The following is a 20163-nucleotide window of genomic DNA, read 5'->3' on the forward strand; positions in this document are numbered from 1 at the left end:
AGACTATGGACGGCGAAAAAAAACCCATGTATCGGATGCATTGCATTGGCTGCGCGCTGCGCTGCAGCTGAGCTGCACAGCCATGTAGGCGTTGCGTCGCGTCGAAGGTCGATAATCATTGAGCAACCAAACTTCCAAAGCCAAATTAAAGCTTGAATAAACGGCCACCTATTCACATTTTCCCTGGTTTTCTTCAATAATTTCTAAGAAAATCAGCCAATTGAGGGAAATTGATTGCAATGTTACATCGTTTGCAGAGTGCCATCATCGACATTCGTTTTGCGTTAGAAACCTTAGTTATAGGCCTAGACTAGAAATGGGGGCTAGATAGATTAGACCATCTTAATTTCTGATTTTGGGTAGAAAGTAGACTTGATAGACAGCATCCATATCTTAATTTGACAATTGATTCTGTGCAATCAATGTTTAAATACTTTTACATAATTTGTTTGCCATATTGCAATTGGTAAATTTTCATGGGCCTGCATGGCCTGGGCTTGGCTGGCAGAACGCGTTTTTTTTTTTGGATAAATTTCGAAAGTGAAAGAGCAAAGTGACTGAGCTCGTCGTAATTTTATTTTTATGCATTTTCTGACTGAATTTTAAAGATTTCATGCCTAACGCTAATGCCTAACGGTAACTTGTCAACCATATAATCTTCTAGTTCTAGATCTAGACTTTACCCTGTATGTAGGCATTTAACGGACTAAAAAATCGGCTAGCCCATGCAGGCTGGCCTTAATTGAACCAAACTTAGCTTGCATGGACCAACCCTCAAATGGTCTAGATTTAGGCGTCCTATACTATAAAGACAATGTGGAATTCGTCTGTTTTGAGTTGATTATTATTTTAGTATTTTTTTATTGTTGCATAGACTCATACCAACAAGACGTGCTAGATCTATATAATATATATTCTAGATCTACTTAGATATCCAGTGTGGAACAACATCTTCAACAAACAGATCGAGACTGGTCAAAGCATTTGTCTACAGTCTAGTTAGACAAATAAAGTTTTCTAGATCTTTAGACTTGGGTCTATCGATCAACTAGACAGGAATAACCATCGTTTCTGGGGATTTATTCAACAATTTCTGACATTTTACTTTAATCTCCATCGGTGAGTGAGCCAGCGCAGTTCAGCAGAGCAACCAAAATACAGAGACTGAAGCTTTTGGTCTATGATCGATCAACATGATCAAGATCTATGTTAGATGTAGACTTCACTTATTACTGATTGGAATGTATTTCTAAATTTATAAGTTTTGGGGAAAATGGTGAAAAGAAATGATAACATACTACTGATAGATACGTGAATTATTTTTTTTAATACCCATTGGCATTGCTGCCTGCTCTAATAAATAAATAAATAAATGAGTCACGGCCTATATGGACTGCAGATAAATGCTGATCGACGCCTAGCAGAACAAGTACGTACCAGTGCTAGACTAGGGGGTTGAAATCTAAGCAGACGACGGAGCGTAATGTAGCTTAAGCATAGAATGATGATGGGTTCAGCGAAGAGCCCAGAGAAAATAAGGGGGACATATTCAATCCCGAAATGCTTTGCGAGTGGTCACAAAATCGTCTCGGCGCAAATCACCTAATTCAGCCGTCTGGTGAAATCGCTGATAACAACAATCACCGATTTGGTAATTATTTTAGTTTCCTGAAACTTGCATTTGTAAAGTTTTAAATATCAAAGTATGTTTTCATATTTATGTATATCCCTCAACATATTTTTTAATGTTATCTTTGATATCGTTGTAGTCATATTCTTTCATATTCGTTTCTTGATCACTACTAATTTGTTGTTGTATTGGATCGGCATTTGATTTCGTTGTCATGAACAATAAAATATGCGCGCAGCTCAGTTGCATGCGCGTATCGAGTTGACCTTCCTTAGAGCAACACGCTTGTGTGTTGCTGCCCTCTACGTTCGTTGGTTTCGATGTGTTGACATCTCTCGAATTGATCGGACCAGACAGAATGTTCGACGCAATCTCGTTTACACTCGGTAATTTTGATTTCAAAGCATATTTTATCGTTGAAAATTGTGATTAATGTATGGATGGTTGTTTGTAATGTTCAAGAGCGCTTGTATAAGTTTGGTGTATTTGGAAACGATTGCTTTAGCTAAAGAGAAACAATTTAAATTGTGTTTGTTTCTTTTGTTTACATCCTTACATTACATACAGTGGTCAGTGCGGCTTGCCAGCCCGGCCTAGTGCGTGTGGCTGCTGAGCTGTGGTCGGTAACGCGACATATATTTGCTCCCACTCACACAACCAGGTGCGAGGTTAGTAAGCCTAATACTAACCTTGCACAACGCATTTGATTTCAGAGTGGACTTTGACGTTTTCATTCATCACACGAATGTAAGGGAATAAAACACGCCAAACCTTTCAGTATTTCTCCACTATAATCTTTATTGAATTATTTAAGTTCGTTTTAAAAAGGAATTGGAAATTATTAATAAAATTTATTAAAAGTGTTTTTATCGCTTACCTCCAAGTCTCAACCAGGAATCTCCGTTCGATCCATCCTTAGTTATCCTTTGCGGTGGAAAGTACGCAAACAACAATCGAAAAGCAATTTTTCCTATCGAACATTCTCGATTTAAGTCGTCAGCGCATAATAGGAAATTGTACCAAAAATCAACAGGTTGCATCTCATGTTACATGTACCGGTATATACTTATTGGTAAAGTATGCCATCTTTTGACAAGATGATGATGAAAGTGGATTGAACGACCAAGAAAATAATGCTGATCGCCTAGAATGCAGCTAGCAGTACAAGTTGCAAAACCGTAAACAAACCGCCTTGTGAATAATATCGCGCGTCCTCTTTAGGCAAAAATTGATATCCACGCTGAGCAGGAGGTATCTACGTGAAGATCACGAAAAATGCTATTATTTTATTTAAAAAAACAGCAAAGAGAAGTCAACAAACGATCCAAATGGTTCGGTAAGTGTCAAAGCACAATTATAATTCTTAGCTATGATGTAAAGTCATAGTTATTTCAGTAAAAAGATTCGCGTGCACCAGGTGCATATGAATCCTTCACATGCGAGATGATTTGAAACCATGGGTGATTTGCTCCCTGCCCTGCTTTAATTGCTTCGGGCTTAGTTTCGTCTAACTTAGCCTGGAGGTGTCTGGGCAGTGAGAGTCATGTACCATATATGGTCACTCCCCACTGACGCCTGGGATCCCTACCTATATTTCCCCACGTACGGGTACAAAACCAGAAACTTTCGCCCCCAAGAATTCTACTTTCCTTCTAAGATCTAGCCCTAAACATGTACATGGGGTCCAACTTCATTTCCAACATTTCTGCGATATTGATCATATTTTTAAAGGAGAATTCATTTTAAAAATCGAGAAATTTGTTATGAAAAGATGGGAAGAGCTTACGGCCGTCTTTACGTCGACATCTTGATTTCTTTGTCTTCCGCTTGGCGACAGCACGCAAATCGCGCGATTTACATGCTGGGATCCCAGGCGTCAGTGGGGAGTGACCATACGTATAGTATATGACTCTCACTGAGCGGAGCAAATCTCGCGTGCTGTCGCCAAGCGGAAGACAAAGAAATCAAGATGGCGACATAAACACAGCCGTAAGCTCTTCCCATCTTTTCATAACAAATTTCTTGTTTTAATGAATTCTTCTTTAAAAATGAAATCAATATCACAGAAATGTTGGAAATGAAGTTGAACCCCAAGTACATGTTTTAGGGCTAGATCTTTTAGAGGGAAAGTAGAAGAAATCTCGGGGGTGATAGTTTCAGGTTTTGTACCCGTACATGGGTGAATATAGCTTGGGATCCCAGGCGTCAGTGGGGAGTAACCATACGTAGAGTAGATGACTTTTACTCCCCAGACGCCTCCAGGCTACTGCAGTAATCCATTTGTTCACTGCAGTGTCAGTGTGCAACCGTGTGTGTGCGTGTACATGTATTTTAGTTTTGTCAGATGTGTATGATTATGTACGTCTGGGATCGACCTTTAAGTTTAAGTCACCATCCGAAAGACGTGACCAGGGCTCGAACCTCTGCAACAAATTTGTAACTTCCCCACAGCTTGGATTACAGGTGCATGCCACTCATTCAGTGAACAAGCTTATGATATAACCTTGTTCTCAGATACATCTCCATGTGTGGCAAAATAAGGATGGCAATGTTTGGCTTATTTTTTCTTTTTCTGGGACAAATGCTTGATTTTCTTACACTGTCAGATTCGTAGCGAAATTTGAAATGAGCTGTCAAAATCTTTGAATTATCAACAAATTTGAGCTAATTTTGAGTGAATTACGTCGGATGCCGAAGCAAAATGTGGTTTGGAAGTCCGCCTGAAATCCAGCCAGCTATGATGCCTCCACATTCAATACACAGTGTGTGCAATCACAGTGGTTCAGGTGGCCAGGCCAGCTCCACTACCTCGCTCAGACTACAACTTGCCTAACAGCAAATATTGAAAAGGTCTGGGACTGTCATATGCCTACACTCTTGTATAGTCATATTTAGACCTCTTAGAAAAATCATGAAGTAAAAGAAGTAAAACAAAATTGATATGATGTTGTACATGTAGCCACAAACATGGCCCAATGTATGCAGCTATATTATCAGACTTGAGAAATCATCATTATTAAAGGACAAGTCCACCCCAACAAAAACTTGATTTGAATGAAATGAGAAAAATTCAACAAGCACAACACTGAAAATTTCATCAAAATTGGATGTAAAATAAGAAAGTTATGACATTTTAAAGTTTCGCTTCATTTCACAAAACAGTTATATGCACATCTTGGTCGGTATGCAAATTAGGGAACTGATGACATCACTCACTCACTATTTCTTTTGTATTTTATTATTTGAAATATGAAATACTTTGATTTTCTCATCATTGTCATGTGAAATGAAGTTTCATTCCTCCCTCAACAGGTGGAATTCCATTATTTTAACATTGTGTGCTTCAGGCGAGGAGGTCCGAATCATCAAATTCGCAAAAATTGAAATATTGTATAATTCAAACAATAAAAAACAAAAGAAATAGAGAGTGAATGACATCATCGACTCTCTCATTTGGATGTAACTGGCTCGTTCATATAACTATTTTGTTAAAAATAAGCGAAACTTTAAAATGTCATAACTTTCTTATTTTACATCCGATTTTGATGAAATTTTCAGCAATGTGCTTGTCTGATTTTTCTCTATTGATTCAAATCAACATTTTTCTGAGGTGGACTTGACCTTTAAAGTGAATGATATGATTTTTAAATTTAGAAGATTATTTGTGCAAGGAAAGTAGACAGCACCGTGCAGTGTTTTTAACGATTAATATTTCTGTATTTTTTTCTCATTTGCCATTACAGTGTATTGTCTGTAAAGTTGAAAGGAGATCAAAATGGAAGAATCAGAAAGTATAGACAGTCCCTCCATGGATTCTAGAAGAACATCTAAAGAGTCCATTAAAGATGATTTAAGAACTAAATCTGATGAAGAGGTCTTTGCCAAGACCCTGCAATCAAAATCAACAAGAAGACGATCATCATTCCCTCTGATTTCTGTGAGCACTGAAAGTGATGAGTCGGTTGAGACGGTGTCCCTCTGTGATGGAAGTGTGATGCGAAGCAGCCCTGCTATGGCAAGTTCTATGGGAGCATTACCTGATGTTAAAACTCACTTCCCACTGCGTAACAAGTTCCTTCAAGTTCCCAAGACCCATGCAGACCTTGGAAGCACATTAAGTATAGCTAGCCACAGGCTGGTAAGACCACCATGCACCACAAGAACTCAACCAGAAGAATCCAAATTAACCTCGAAACCAAAGCGGAAGTGGTACCAGCTCCTGCAGCAGTCATCTGTCCAGTTTGGTCTTGATTTCTGCTACTCTACAGAAGGTGCCTTGGTTACGCCTATTCTACTTCAGTTGGGTCTACCAGATCATCTTTATGGACTTGCTTGGATTCTTGCACCCGTCCTGGGTCTCATTCTGGCTCCTCTTATTGGGTCGGCTAGTGACCGGTGTTATAGTCCAATGGGTCAAAGAAGACCTTTCATTCTGTCTCTAGGGATCTGTGTTATGATAGGGACGGCGCTGTATTTGAACAGTGCCGATCTTGGTGTCCTGATCAGTAAAGATGATGGTAAGAACTTGGTATCCTCAGATTTCTAATTGGCTGTTGAAAGAGGCACATCTCTAGTTTAAGTCTGGTGCTCTGCCTTTGAGTACTTTAACACTGTGTTCTGTTCCTAATGTTTTTTCTGTCTTTTGTCAATCGAGTAATACATCATGTTTAATACAAAAGTTGCTAATATTCTCATGTCTATGATTGTTTAGAGATAAAACAAAATGCAGATTCTTCACTATATATTGTGATTGTAGAAAAATGCCAACATGACAGGTACATCTACAGATATACTTTAAAAACCAAAAATACTTTTCCAAGTTCCATTATTTCCCTGGCTAAGAGTAAGACTACAGCGATCAATTCAGGCAGGGTATTGGGAACAGATCGATATTAATCGAGAGAGTGCTCGTCCAGTTTACTTGTCTATTTATTGCATTATCTATCTGTTATGTATTTCATCCCTCTTTGAATCTTACAGCAAATACTGCTACAATGTGGGGTATTGCAATAACAGTAATTGGGGTAGCATTGACGGACTTCAGCGCCGATGCCTGTGGCTCACCTTTCAAGGCATACCTGATGGATACATGCAATCTTGATGACCTTAAGCGTGCTCTTGGCATGCGGAGTACTCTCGGAGGTAACTGTTAATATTCATTAATGTTATTTGTTTTAATTCATCAGGGTGGTTCTGTCAGCAATCTGCTGTTTTCCTGAGACACCCTATAAGATGATTCCCCACAATCGGCATCTGACATTATTATAGAATGTTCTCGCAGTAACAGTTGTTGTTAATCACCAAGAGTAGAATCAGGCTTTACGAAGAAAATCCTTAATTATTCAATCCAATGTGTCGTATGTAACATAACTTTCACTGACTTAACTGACCTTCAAGTTCCCAAACCAGGCCAGAGAATATCTGATGGGACAGCATGTAATAATTGCCTGAGTCATGAAGATGTAAAATTCTATGACATGTCATGGACATTTCCTGGTCATTTATATACATGTATGGGGCCAGTACTAGGATGTAATGCTATTAATTCTCAGATAATCATTGTTGCAGGTCCAGGCGACATCTTTTTTTTTTTTACCAAGGCTCTGTTGATGTAAAGCAGAGTAAATACATTTATGTAGGTATACTGTGTATGACATCTCAGAGTTTTGCCAAAGCCCACCCACATGTAGGACAGAATAGAATGGTTTACATGTATGTGGTGTTTGTTGCAGCCATACATTTTAAAAGTTGTCCATTCAAATATAATGTGCACACATTATTTAACAGGGGCATGTCATCAGGGTGATTATCACATGGTTGATGTTAATTCAGTAATTTTGAAGAGGATTCGCTTCCATTTTATATTAATATTGTGTTTAACCAATTTTATTGATATTTTATCAGGTATTGGTGGAGGTCTGGGCTACATCTGTATTGCCATTGACTGGGAACAGACAGTCTTTGGACAGGCCCTTGGGAGTCAGCTCCGAGTGATTTTTCTTTTGAATATCACCATGCTTCTCATCTCCTTCATCCTTACTCTGACAAGCGTTCCAGAGGTTCCCTTGAGGAGATTTTCATCAAGGAGTGAGTCAGAAACAAAGTACATCCCATGCAGTGATGAAGAAAGTGATGGAACTAGTGACAAATCGCTGGACACCAACCAGGGCAAAGTGCTTAAATTTTGGTGTTTTATCAAGTGGTTCTACAGGAAAAGGCCAACAGAGGATATTTCTCTTGAAAGTAGCGAAAGAACTTCCTTGTCGTGTGATGAAATTGATGAGGGCAGTCCACATTGTGATGAGGAACGACCCCATAAACATAACAAAACCTATGCAAAGCTCAAGAAGCATAGAATTTCCAAAGGGCAGTGTAGATCATCCGATGGAAAACCTGCAAATAATGGAGGAGGAAGTAACAGGAGCTTTGTTCCAAAGAAGAAAGCCAAGTCACCGTCAAAGAAATCCGAAGCAGGCTCGCTGGCTGGAAGCAACTGTATTTTGAAGATCAACCCAAGTGACGATACCAAGGACTTCTTGAATTCCCAAGCCAAAATGCCAGCGGGGTCGTTCAATCATGACGCAACCATGCACCAGTGCAACGACAGCAGCCAATCTCTAGCTATCTGCATATCCAACCCTTCTGTTGAGATCAACTGTGGTGATGATGAAGAGGGGGGTGAAAGTGATGACGATGATGATAATAAGGGTGAACCAGTATCCATTCTGCAGTTGCTTCGGTCAACAATCCACATGCCCAAGGAGTTGAGGTATTTGAGTTTGGTGAATTTCTTGGGATGGGCCAGCATCATCATATTGATCTGTTTCTTCACTGACTTTGTGGCTCAAGCTGTATACCACGGTAAGAAGTTAGAAAATAGCATTACGTCAAACCCCCGTTTGGAGAAAGACCGCAGTTCAGATTGCAAACTGCGGTATTAGACCCCAATTTGTGTTTGAAATAATTTCCAAGCCCTAGGGGCCGTTTCATAAAGCTGTTCGTAAGCTAAGAGCGACTTTAAGAACGACTGGTGATCATTGCCAATGGTGTACCATTTACCGCAAGACAGGATCACCAGTCGCTCTTAACTAACGAACAGCTTTATGAAACACCCGCCTGATCAACCCCACTTGGCCAGGTAATCCTCGCTATCTCAATTTCACCTCCACAGGCCAGATTATGGGCGTTGAGCCAGGGACGAAATGATAAATAACAGCTGTGCTATTACGTAAGACCTCTCTGCCTGTAGTATGACCTTCGGAATGAAATTATTGTATTTGATATTTAATCGCGTTTTCAAAGGCATATTGTATTCAGAAATTCAATGTTAATAGTCAATTTTCAATTTCAAACGAAGAAAATCGACCGCGATAAGGAAAGTATGTGAATAAAAAATGGCAGCATGCTTAGCCGGGACGGCGCTAGGGCTGTTGTGTTATCTTCGGACCAAGGTCAAGAAACAGGTGTTTTGATACTTACATTGCTTGCTTGGGGCAGTAGGGTTCGTCGTACTTGGAGAAGGGAATTGAATGAGAAAAACTGGGGTAGTGTTCTCAAATAGAGGTTTTCATCATGAGGGCATAAATCCATGCACAATATAAAGTAATCATGTGGAGATATATGTACCTGGCTCTTGTATATGAAGTCAAGAGCATTGTGAGTTTGTAGAATAAATGTCTGTGCTTTTCCCATTTTTTAGGTGCATGTACAATTGTAGATAAATGTTGTTTGGTATATGAAGCAGCACCATTTCATTCCAACCATGCTTTAATGTAATGAACCAGTATTCTGAAGTTCTGAACAGAGATTATTACCAAATCCATATTCAAACATACAAAGTATGACAGTAATCAATAACAATAGTCATTAGATATAAAAAAAAAATGCAAAAAACTGAGTTTGGTGCTAAATTGATAAATGAAATCTTTACATGACGCTTATTCATGAGGCACCTCTGCACATTAGAATTCCTATTTTGACAATGTTCCGGAATGTGCCCAAAGAGTAGGGTATACAGTGTAATTTATATGTGTCTGCTTTAGTATATATAATATTTCTTCCAATCTTGTGAGAATTCAGGGGCCCGTCTTACAAAGCGTTGCGATTGATCTGATCAATCACAACTATGGACAGCCAGCAACGTCAACATCTAACATGCATGAATGTTCAAAATGTTTTATAGATATGATGTAAATTACATAAATAATTATTTTCTTTACAATTTGGTGTGTTCACCTTTGTTTTCAAAGGACATTTTGCAAATTTCCTGTAGAAAAAATTATGACACTAATGGATTTCCATAGAGATACGATTGATCGGATCAATTGTAACTCTTTGTAAGACGGGCCCCTGGTCAACATTGCATGATTTAATAGCTTTTGTTCCTTTCTTTGAACAGGTGACCCCAGTGCGGAGCCTGGTACAGAAGAGTATCGTCTGTATGAGGAGGGAGTTAAGATGGGCAGTTGGGGACTATGTGTCTACTCCTTTGTTTCCTTTGCTCTTGGGTGTAAGTATCTCTAGGGAACATGCTTTAGAGGCAGGGAATCTTCTAATACCTTCATTTTGGGTCATCTGAGTGATTGTATGATTTCAAGTGAAAATTACTTACCCCAAAACATTCATAGAAACAAGAGTCATACAGTTCAGAAATATTTATTCTAAACAGAATTTGTTAAACTCACTCCACTCTTAGCTCTGTTCATTATGAAAACATGGTGACTGGATCGTTTTCAGAGATGAAGTTCCCAACGATAAAACAATGAAAAATGATGAAATACAAACAGCAATTAAAAAAGCAGAGAAATGAATGTCTGTACATGTGTTACAACATCAGGGTATAGGATAAGCTAATACTAGCAAAAATGTATGCAGCTGTTGTCACTTTTTTAACAATTGTTTTAGTGGAGAGTCAACCAGAATTGGAAAAAGTGTCGATGATGATTGCCGACTTCAGACAGGAAAGGGTTAGGCCTAATGTTACATGTACATGTTGGATATTCTTCATTGTTTGTTACCTCTTTAATGGAAACTCATATCGTGATTTGCTACACCCTAACATTCAAATGGCATTTAACAATGATTTTGTGCTCCACTGTCAACATTCTTGTGAGGGAAATGTTTACGGACTTCAAATTATACAGTTTTCTGCCTGTTTCAAAGAGGGACAGATTGTTTTGGAAACCCCATTATGTGTGTGTGTGTGTGTATGAAGAGTAATTGTACAGTGATTAGCATTAACAAAAGGAAGTTATATAGGAAGTTATTTAAAAACGTGTTTCCTGACACACGTTGGAGTGATTGTCTCTCATTTATTCACAGGATGTTTTGAAAACCCAGTAAAGCTATTACAAATTTCTTAACAATGCCTTTCAAAGCATGCTGTTATTCAGGGTGATTTATTGAAAATTGGTGATAATCATTAACGTCACCAACATCCTTTTACAAAGACAATTCAAATCTGATTTGAATGAAAGGAAATGTTGGTGTAGGAAAAAAAAGTTGCATGCAGCAAGAAAAAACATATTCGATGTCATCAGTCGTGATATCGTAACTCCATGATTTTCTTCCTTTTTCTCATTTCTTTTTTTCTTTAATTCATTCTTTCTTTCTTTTTTTTCTTTCTTTATTTCTTTCTTTCTTTATTTCTTTCTTTTTTTTTCTTTCTTTCTGTTCCATCATTCTTTCTTTCTTTGATTCTTTTATCTACCTTTCAATTTTTCTACTTTCTTTCTTTCTTCCAATGTGCTTTCTAAAATCACTTTCTAAAGATGCAAGACTTGAAAATATTTATTTCGAGTACATATAGTTTAACCTCAGCATTTTTAAAAAGATTCCTATGGAATAATAGGACTGTCACTGTGTCATGGGAACAATATGTAAATTATGGTATTCGCTCAATACATGTACACGTACAACTAGAACTGTCTGAATATCACACTATTAAGACTGTTCAATCTACATTTCAAACTTTTGTTGTCATTTTGAAATGAATGCACTCTGACTTGTAAAAAGAAATGGTCTGGGTTTAAAGCCACTTACACATATGTACCTGTATTTAAAACAAATATGTTATGGAAACCCATAAAATGAAGGTTACTTTTTCCCATTATTATCTTAGATTTAGATCTAGTTCAGCATTTATTAGCATGAGCCTAATTTTATGAAAACATTTTATGAAAATGATCATACTGAAGGCTACTGACACAGAAAGGCTGGTATTAGTGGTATAATGTATCATTGATCGGAAAAGACAATAAACCTGTTTGCTATCTAGTGTTATTATATTTAATCCATTTCTCAGCAATTACACATTTTGACAAGAAATATTTGGCACATATTTTTCATTCAAGCACATGCATGTAGACACAAATATTAGGTGGTTAATATTGGATTCCATTCAAATTCTAGAAGCTTACACATGTGTAGTTTTATTACATTGTATAAAACTTGCATTATATTTTGAGAAACAGCCATATTGGGTAAAGCAAACAAGTTGCAGGAAGAGTTTTTTTGTGTGTATGAATTTGATAAACAAGTCGACCTTAAAAAGGGCAGGAAAACAAATTCTAAGCAGTCTTGCTTGCATGTACATGTATAGTGCAAAGTCCAGGTAGAAGACGACTAAAGCGATTTAACATAACAGTAAATCAGTCTACATGTATAATATTTCAAAAAGGCAAAACTTCTAGTATACTTACATGTACTAGATGATGGGGAACTGTCTTTATTACAGATGAATGAAATTATGAAAAATTTTTGGCCTGTTTGTATTTTCTGTGTGACATACGAAGTAAACAGGAGGTGAATCCGAGAAGATGGACATGCACATGTATTGATTTAAAACAAACGAGTGGTTACAAAGCACCATGGGATTGCAGGACTTCTCATGCATCAATTTTGAAAATTTTGAAAAGAACAAAAAATGAGGGTAGAATGTAGATCTCCATGGAAATATAAATTATACCCTCATTTTATCTTTAAAATACAGACTTTGCAAAGATACTTGTAATATACTACTAGTATAGGACATGTTGCATAGATATTGTGGCAATGATATTCACTTTCCAAGTTACCTCTTAGTGTGATTAAAAAGTGAAATGAAAAAGGAAACTTTAGCTTTATCCCTTTAATCATTGAACACCAAATAGGTCAGCAGCAACTCCCATCTTTTACGTCTTTGGTCTGACCCGGCCGGGGTTTGAACTCCCGAACTCCCGGTTGTGAGACGGATGCTCTACCAACTGAGCTAAAAATATAATGTGTGCTTAAACAAAAAGTCAATGGCCTTATCTGTGTTTATAAAGCAAACCTTGCTGAACTTTATATTGAAACCATTGTGTTGTTTTTTTTACTGGGGCATTTAAGAAGATTTTCCTGTCTTTGTTTAGACACTAATCACAAATTTTTTGCAGACAGACAGGTTCATAAAATGTCTGAGTGTGTAGATTTTCTGTCTCAACTTTCTTCGAGGTCATCTTTATAAAAAAAAAGAACACATTTACTTGCAGGGGCCGCGGAACAGTTTTAAAAGTGGGGGGCTTAAGCTCCCCCCCCCCCGGTTCCGCGGCCCCTGACATGAATGTGCAATGGAGTGTACATGTATGCACATGAAGATAATGAAAGACCCTGATCTACTTCCAAGGGTAGGTCATTCAGTCCTGTTGCTTACAAAGTACATGTAATGTGATCCTTACAGCAAGGGAATCTGTTGCACATTCAAAGTAGCTTGCATTACTTGCAAGCGACATATTTAATTAACCCTCTCCCCATATATGATTTGACACAAAGCACTATTAAATACATGTGTAGCCCGGGGGGGGCCACTTCCATTCACAAGTGGATACCATGCGCGACCATGGGGTATAACAAAGCACCCTAAACACGTAATTTCAATGTTCTGGAAATGCACCCCTTAACAAGTATTGGCGTGTGAAACCCTCCCCTTAACAAGTATTCGAAACAAAACGATACTCTTGGCAAATATTCCCTGAAATGAACCCCTAAACAAATACAGGAATGTTTTATTGTTACGGTCGTCGGCTTTACCTAATTTGGTTTAGTACGACCCCACCTTCTAAACCTCGCGCAAATCGGACTCTAAACACAAAGTGTTGGGCAAACAGGACATCCTTTATAAAACATTTTAATTTTGTTTTATTATCCCCGCAAATTCTACCCTAAACACATAAGTTTCCTAGCGAAATAGATTTTACATGTTTTTTGGTTGAGCATGCTGGTATCAACTTGTCAATGTTAGTGCCCCACCCCCTCCGGGTGTGTAGTGCAGGTTTCACGGTACACCATGTATCTTTCTTGGGAAAAATGGTGGTCCTGAAAGGGCCACCCAAACTGTTAAAGTAACCGAATGAAAAAAAATTACATAAAATAATAAGCACGTTTAGGAAAACATGGAATCACATCAAAAGCACTGCCCCCAACACCAGTCCATAGTGTTATTTCTTTTAAAGTAATGAAGAATTGGTGAAGGTGTGCAAAAATGAATTCAAAAAGATCAGTGATAATGTTGTGAACAAAATGATTCTTAGATATATTATAAGAGACAAAAAGAAGAATCATTTCATACATGTATTTTAAGGGGGTTTTCAATGATTTCTTTTAATTTTTTTTCCTCTCGCACAAAGTTTAAATAAAACTGCCTGTTTAAAGGGATGGTCCAAGCTGAAAGTATTTATAGCTTAATAAATAGAGTAGAATTCACTGAGCAAAATGACTTCATCAAAATCGTATAACAAATTACATAGTTATTGAATTTTAAAGTTTAGCAATATTTTATGAAAACAGTCATCATGAATATTTATTAGGTGGGCTGATGATATCACATCCCCACTTGTTCTTTTGTATTTTATTATATGAAATAAGGTTTATTCAATTTTTTTTCTCCAACAACTAGAAAAATTGGATTGACAATTGATTTAGTGAATTGGATATTTATTGAGCACTGCAACTTATTTCATTATAAGGGAGATATAATATTCACACAGGTATGAAATAATGACAAAAATATTTTTTGTAATAAAATAAGAAAACGAAAAATGGGGATGTGACATCATCAGCCCACCTGATGAATATTCATGACGACTGTTTTCACAAAATATTGCTTAACTTTAAACTTCAATAACTTTATTTTATTTTTGATTTTGATGAAATTTTCGGCATTTTGCTCAGTGAATTCTAATCTATTAAGATATAAATATTTTCAGCCCGGACCATCCCTTTAATCATAATTTTTATCTTTTTAATGACTCAGCCCTAATTGTGCATGTTATTACATGTATGACTTCACCTACAAATCCTCCCAGAATTCTAATCCCAACAGGTGGCATCATGAAGCTTTCAGTAAATGGATTACATGTACTAACCCCCGGGGGGGCCACTTCCATTCACAAGTGGATACCATGCGCGACCATAGGGTCTCGAAAAGCACCCTAAACACGTAATTTCTATATTCTGAAAATGCACCCCTAAGCAAGTATTGGCATGTGAAACCCTACCCTTAGCAAGTATTGGAAACAAAATCGTTCTTGGCAAACTTATTCCTTAAAATTAACCCCTAAACAAGTAGAGGAATGTTTTATTGTTACGGGTCCTTCGTCAGCTTTACCTTATTTGGTTTACGACCCCACCTTCTACACCTCGTGCAAATCGGACTCTAAACACAAAGGGGTGGGGCAAAAAGGGACATCCTTTATGAAACATTTTAATTTTGTTTTATCATCCCCGCAAATTCGACCCTAAACACGTGATTTTCCGAGTGAAGTAGATACCCCTTTTTCATTAATTTTGTGTTTTTGACACCCTTATCACGTTATGTTCGTGTCCTATCGTGAAAAAGACATCCTTTTTACGTGTTTTTTGGGTAGCGCATGGTATCCACTCGTCAACGTAAGTGCCCCCCCCGGATGTAACCATGGACCTATTTCGTAATAGGTCCATGATGTAACTGAAAATATCCATCTCCATAATGACCTCTTCATACATATGTAGCTCAGTTACAAAACTGGAATCATATTGTAAGGTACATGTATATGTAAGACAGGTCTGCAAGATAAATATTGTGTTTACATAAAGTGTCATTCATGCATAAGTGCCCACACTGAAAAAAAACCCAAAATAGAAAACAAAATGATCAAGAAATCATGCAGAGACAGCCTTCGTTGAGGTATTGTTTTCATCTTTGCAGAGTTGATGTTCGTTCGTGACCATATCAAATGGAACTTTGATCTAAAAATCCTCCTTTCAATCCTTGTGTGTGCTATGCTTTATAAATGTACAAAATAAATACCATTGTGTAGTTGACAATGAATGCAAGCAACCATGCTGCAAATGAAATCTATTGTTGATACCTGTGGTTGTCCTATGTGGCCTCATAATTGTAAATATGCAGAAAGTTAATCCAGCAAACACTTTGAGGCAGGAATTTTTCTTCAAACTGCAGTTGAAATATATACATGTATTTTATGAAGTAACCTACACATTTTCACTTTTTATGAAAATGATTTTTGATAAATTTGAGCATGCACCTGTTCATACAAACCAACTGCCTCAAAAAATGCTTGTCTTAATATCTGTCATTTCATTTAAATATGAATATATTTATGAGCGCGTGCATGATTACCTGAATGTTTGGATTGACAGGATTTTGATTTGATGATTATAAATCTTCAAAAGTTTCATAGGAAACAAATTATTGAAACATAAGGTTTGGTCTATCTTAAACATGTATTGTTTTTTAAAGAAGTTTTCTTTTTGCAAATGGACAAGCTTATTCAAATTAGTGAAAAGAAATATTTCATTGATTACTAGTAAATGATTTAACTACAGGTTAAATGGATTCGCAAAATGATTATCATGTTTTCTTTCCAATTCCTTCCTCCCTTTCTGCTTACTTTCTTTCAGTGGTAATGACTACCATACAACGCTATTTCAGTCAGAAGTTCATCTTCGTGACTGGTCACTTCATCTTGGCTGTATCATGCGGTGCTATGGCCCTGTTTACCAACCATCCCCATGCCATCCTATTCCTATGCTCTGGACAAGGTATTGCCATTGTTATTCAAATGACAATACCCTACAATGTACTGGGCATCTATCACAAAAGTGAAAAGGTAATGTCAGTGCATTTTATTTGATAATGTAGCAGGGTCCGATGGAAGAACAGGTGGATGTTTCATGAAAGTTGTCAGCACTGACTAAATTGTCAGCGATGACAATTTCAGTGAAATCCTTGGTTTTGATTAGCTGAAAGGCACTGGTCTCTGACTGTTACTATGGTAACTGTCGGAGAAAGACAACTTGTCAGTGCTGACAACTTTCAAGAAACGGCCCTCTGTTTTTGGATTTGAAGTGGCTACCCTGGGTATATAAATGTACCATTATTATTATTTATTTTTACATTAGTGATGTACAGTATTCATCTAGTAAATATATTTTTCCCAATGATTGATTTATTGGTTAGTTAGTTTATTGTATTTGTTTTGTTATCCATTAATTTCATTTTTTTCATTTTATATCTTAGAAGTGGTTTACTAGTTCTTGAGTGAAGGGGGAGGGGGGGGGTCTATACATGTAGTCTATAGTCATGAATTTTGTTGTCAGTGCCTAGTCAGTGCAAGTGTGATACATGTAACTCCTAAAGAACCTTTAGCCTTTGAATGGTTGCCATGGTACACGTACATGTAACTAATAATCTGCTGCATTTTATCAAAACCAGGACAATTTAGGGAATCATTTGTGAATTGAATAATCTATAGCACTAGCGTACCAACAGGGGGGGCAGACCCCCCCCCCCCCTCCCCGACGAGTCACAACAACCCACGGAAGGGACGTATCCCTGCCCCCCTGACAAGTCAAAACTGATCCCTTGCCTGCTCAGACTTTGAACTTGAAGACTTTTTTTTTGCTTGTCATTTTTTTTTCTGGAAGGGAATCCCTAAGGGAATCCCTTTATTGGTGGTTGAAGACCTTTTTATTTTTGCTTGTCAGAAGAATTTGCCCCCCCCCTGTGGAAAATCCTAGGTATGCCACTGATCTATAGCCTTCTACTCCAAAGTATATATTAAAATATTTGTACCGTAAATAAGGTGACTATTGAGCAATTGAAGCTGCATCTGCATGATTCTCTTTATAGCCCTGTTGCAAATGATATTTGTATTGACAAACGCAAAGCAAATATATAGGTATCAGTTTTCATGGGTCCTTTGGGATCATTTTGCTGACCCCCAGACTTTGTGACAAGCACTGAAAATACCTGTAATAGAGATTTCTTTGGAGGAAGCAAACTAGTACCCCTTTCATAAACCCAATTATGCGGATAATAGGTGCATATTTTGGTCGTAAAATCGGAGGAGGACAAGAGTTATCCGCATTATTTCGATGCTGCAATTATCCGCATAATAGCAGCATCGGGACCAGATTTTGAATTTATGAACGCATTTCCAAAGTAATGCGGATAATTGCCATAGTGCGGTCACAAGGTCACCCTTTTGCAACGCAACCCTATCGGAGGGGGCGTGTGCAGTTGCCATGACAATTATCCACCTTTTTCAGGTCGGGCGCTCGTAAAAAATAGTGCGAATTATTTGTGGAGTTTGTGAATGCAATTTTTATTGAATTATCCGCATTACTCTTAGATGGATAATTTGAGGATGGGTTTATGAAAGGGGTATAGATTTACTGGCAAGAAATTCTTTGGCCAGGCCTGCTTATCCTCAACTGTCAGGCCAGGAAAAGTATTAGTTACATATTCCACAAGGCAACTTCAAGTGACATCACATGGGTGTTGTTGCTCAGTGGATAAGTCTCCGGACTTTGAACCACAAGGTTTTGGGTTCAAATCCAAGGCATTTATCAACACTTGCCACTCTTCACCCAGGTGTAGTAAATGGATACCCGGTACCTAGGAATTCCTTGACTGCTGAATGCCCCTTATCAGGTACCCGTGCTAAAGCCGGGCTAATAGTATACTATGCATAAGAAACATTTGTATTAATTGATATATAAATGTTGCATATTGTTGTTATTAGCAGATAGGCCATTATTACATAACATGGTCAAATCCCTCCCAGTTCCACACTCTGTGTGATGAGCTTTCAAATGCTTTTTAATTTACCATTAAAAACTATGCACATATCACTGTAATGTGTAGCCTAAATCTGATTATGCTATGAACTGAAACTTATTTTCATACTCTTCCCCCCCCCTCCTCTCCTTCCAGTTCAAGAACCCACCAGGAGGGCTCCCTCGGGGACTTGGTACAGACATGGCTTGTATCGACATCCAGGTGTTCCTATCACAGATCATAGTTTCCGCTGCGTTGGGTCCTCTGATCCAGCTAACTGGATCTCACATCTCCATCGTTGTGTCTGCCGCCATCATGTCGTTCCTGGCGTCGCTTTGCGCTGCATTCTTGGTGACGTACGAGCTGAAAGATGTCTGATTTGAAATTACAGATCACAGGCAAAAAGATGCAGAATACAGTGATGTACTGCATGTAAAGGCCTGGTCACACCGCCGAGCGTTGTTGGAGCAGTCGTGGAGCGGAGAGAAAAAATCATCACCGCTTGCTACCGTTCACCATTTTCGATTTCGATTGTTTTGTTTTCGATTTTTTCCCCAATTTTGTGAGCGAAATTCGACCCTCTCTCCCTACCGCTCCAACAACGCTCGGGCGGTGTGACCAGGCGTTAAATGTTCATGTTTTATGTAAAGTATAATGAACATGAACTGTTGTAGGAAAGTACTTGGCAATATGTCTCCATCAGACTCTTGTCGAATAACATAATCATAGGCTTTATTGTACTTCTTGATTTACATAATCATAATCATAGGCTTTATTGTACTTATTGATTTACATGATATACATGTACATGCAAATATGCCATTACACTATTCAACGGTCTGCTTCTGAGGAGTGTATGTAAATATAAATTTTTTTCTAAGAACAAAGCATAATGCTTAAAACACGGATTATACCCTATGGGAGAGTTCCTTTCAGAATTAATCTGAAATGGGTTCAGGTTAATTTGCAGTGTTTCAAGAACCAATTGCGATTATACTGAAGCTTATTTTGAAAGAGAAATTCCAGTAGTTGCAGTAAACACTGATTTCATGAGAAAGTCTGTAAAACAAGGCTTAATTGTCAGTATATCATCGAGGATCTAGATCTGGTACAGTTACATTAACTGAACTTTGTGAAATTTTGAAATCTACACTGAAAAATGTTCACACAGAAGATCACCAACACAGATAAGCGCACGTGGGACAATGTATAATTATTGCTTAGAGCGTCGGGCCCGACGCTCTACCCGAATCCTGTGCTTATTTGCTGATTTCTCAGCAATTACACAATTTCTTCCAGAATCCTTTGGCACATGCGTTTTATTTATACAAACAGACACTTTGATGGTCATTTCATTGGATTCTGTACGAACTCATTTTGATATTGTTACCAAAACTAGCACTTACCTTTAATCTCTACATGTGCACTGCATGTAAATAATTTAGGTATTGCT

General features: G+C 37.8%; 1 protein-coding gene across 1 annotated transcript; it reads left to right on the plus strand.

The window, feature by feature from the left end:
* The first annotated feature begins 1973 nt into the window (after positions 1 to 1973).
* Positions 1974 to 19102, plus strand: LOC121427639 (membrane-associated transporter protein-like). Its single transcript, XM_041624145.1, has 7 exons — positions 1974 to 2016; positions 5374 to 6147; positions 6611 to 6772; positions 7535 to 8491; positions 10029 to 10139; positions 16550 to 16758; positions 18867 to 19102. The coding sequence occupies exons 2-7, from the start codon at positions 5406 to 5408 to the stop codon at positions 19086 to 19088; spliced, it is 2403 nt and encodes an 800-aa protein (XP_041480079.1). The 5' UTR covers positions 1974 to 2016; positions 5374 to 5405; the 3' UTR covers positions 19089 to 19102.
* Positions 19103 to 20163: the final 1061 nt, after the last annotated feature.

Source organism: Lytechinus variegatus, chromosome 14 (genome assembly GCF_018143015.1).
Source record: "Lytechinus variegatus isolate NC3 chromosome 14, Lvar_3.0, whole genome shotgun sequence".
Lineage (NCBI taxonomy): Eukaryota > Metazoa > Echinodermata > Echinoidea > Temnopleuroida > Toxopneustidae > Lytechinus > Lytechinus variegatus.

What these genes read in the sequence shown, in the direction of transcription:
- LOC121427639 (XM_041624145.1), top strand. Translation starts at nt 5,406, where the DNA reads ATGGAAGAATCAGAAAGTATAGACAGTCCCTCCATGGATTCTAGAAGA. An exon ending in CCTGATCAGTAAAGATGATG is followed by an intron (nt 6,148 to 6,610) that starts GTAAGAACTTGG and finishes TGAATCTTACAG; the next exon opens with CAAATACTGCTACAATGTGG. An exon ending in TCTATCACAAAAGTGAAAAG is followed by an intron (nt 16,759 to 18,866) that starts GTAATGTCAGTG and finishes CTCTCCTTCCAG; the next exon opens with TTCAAGAACCCACCAGGAGG.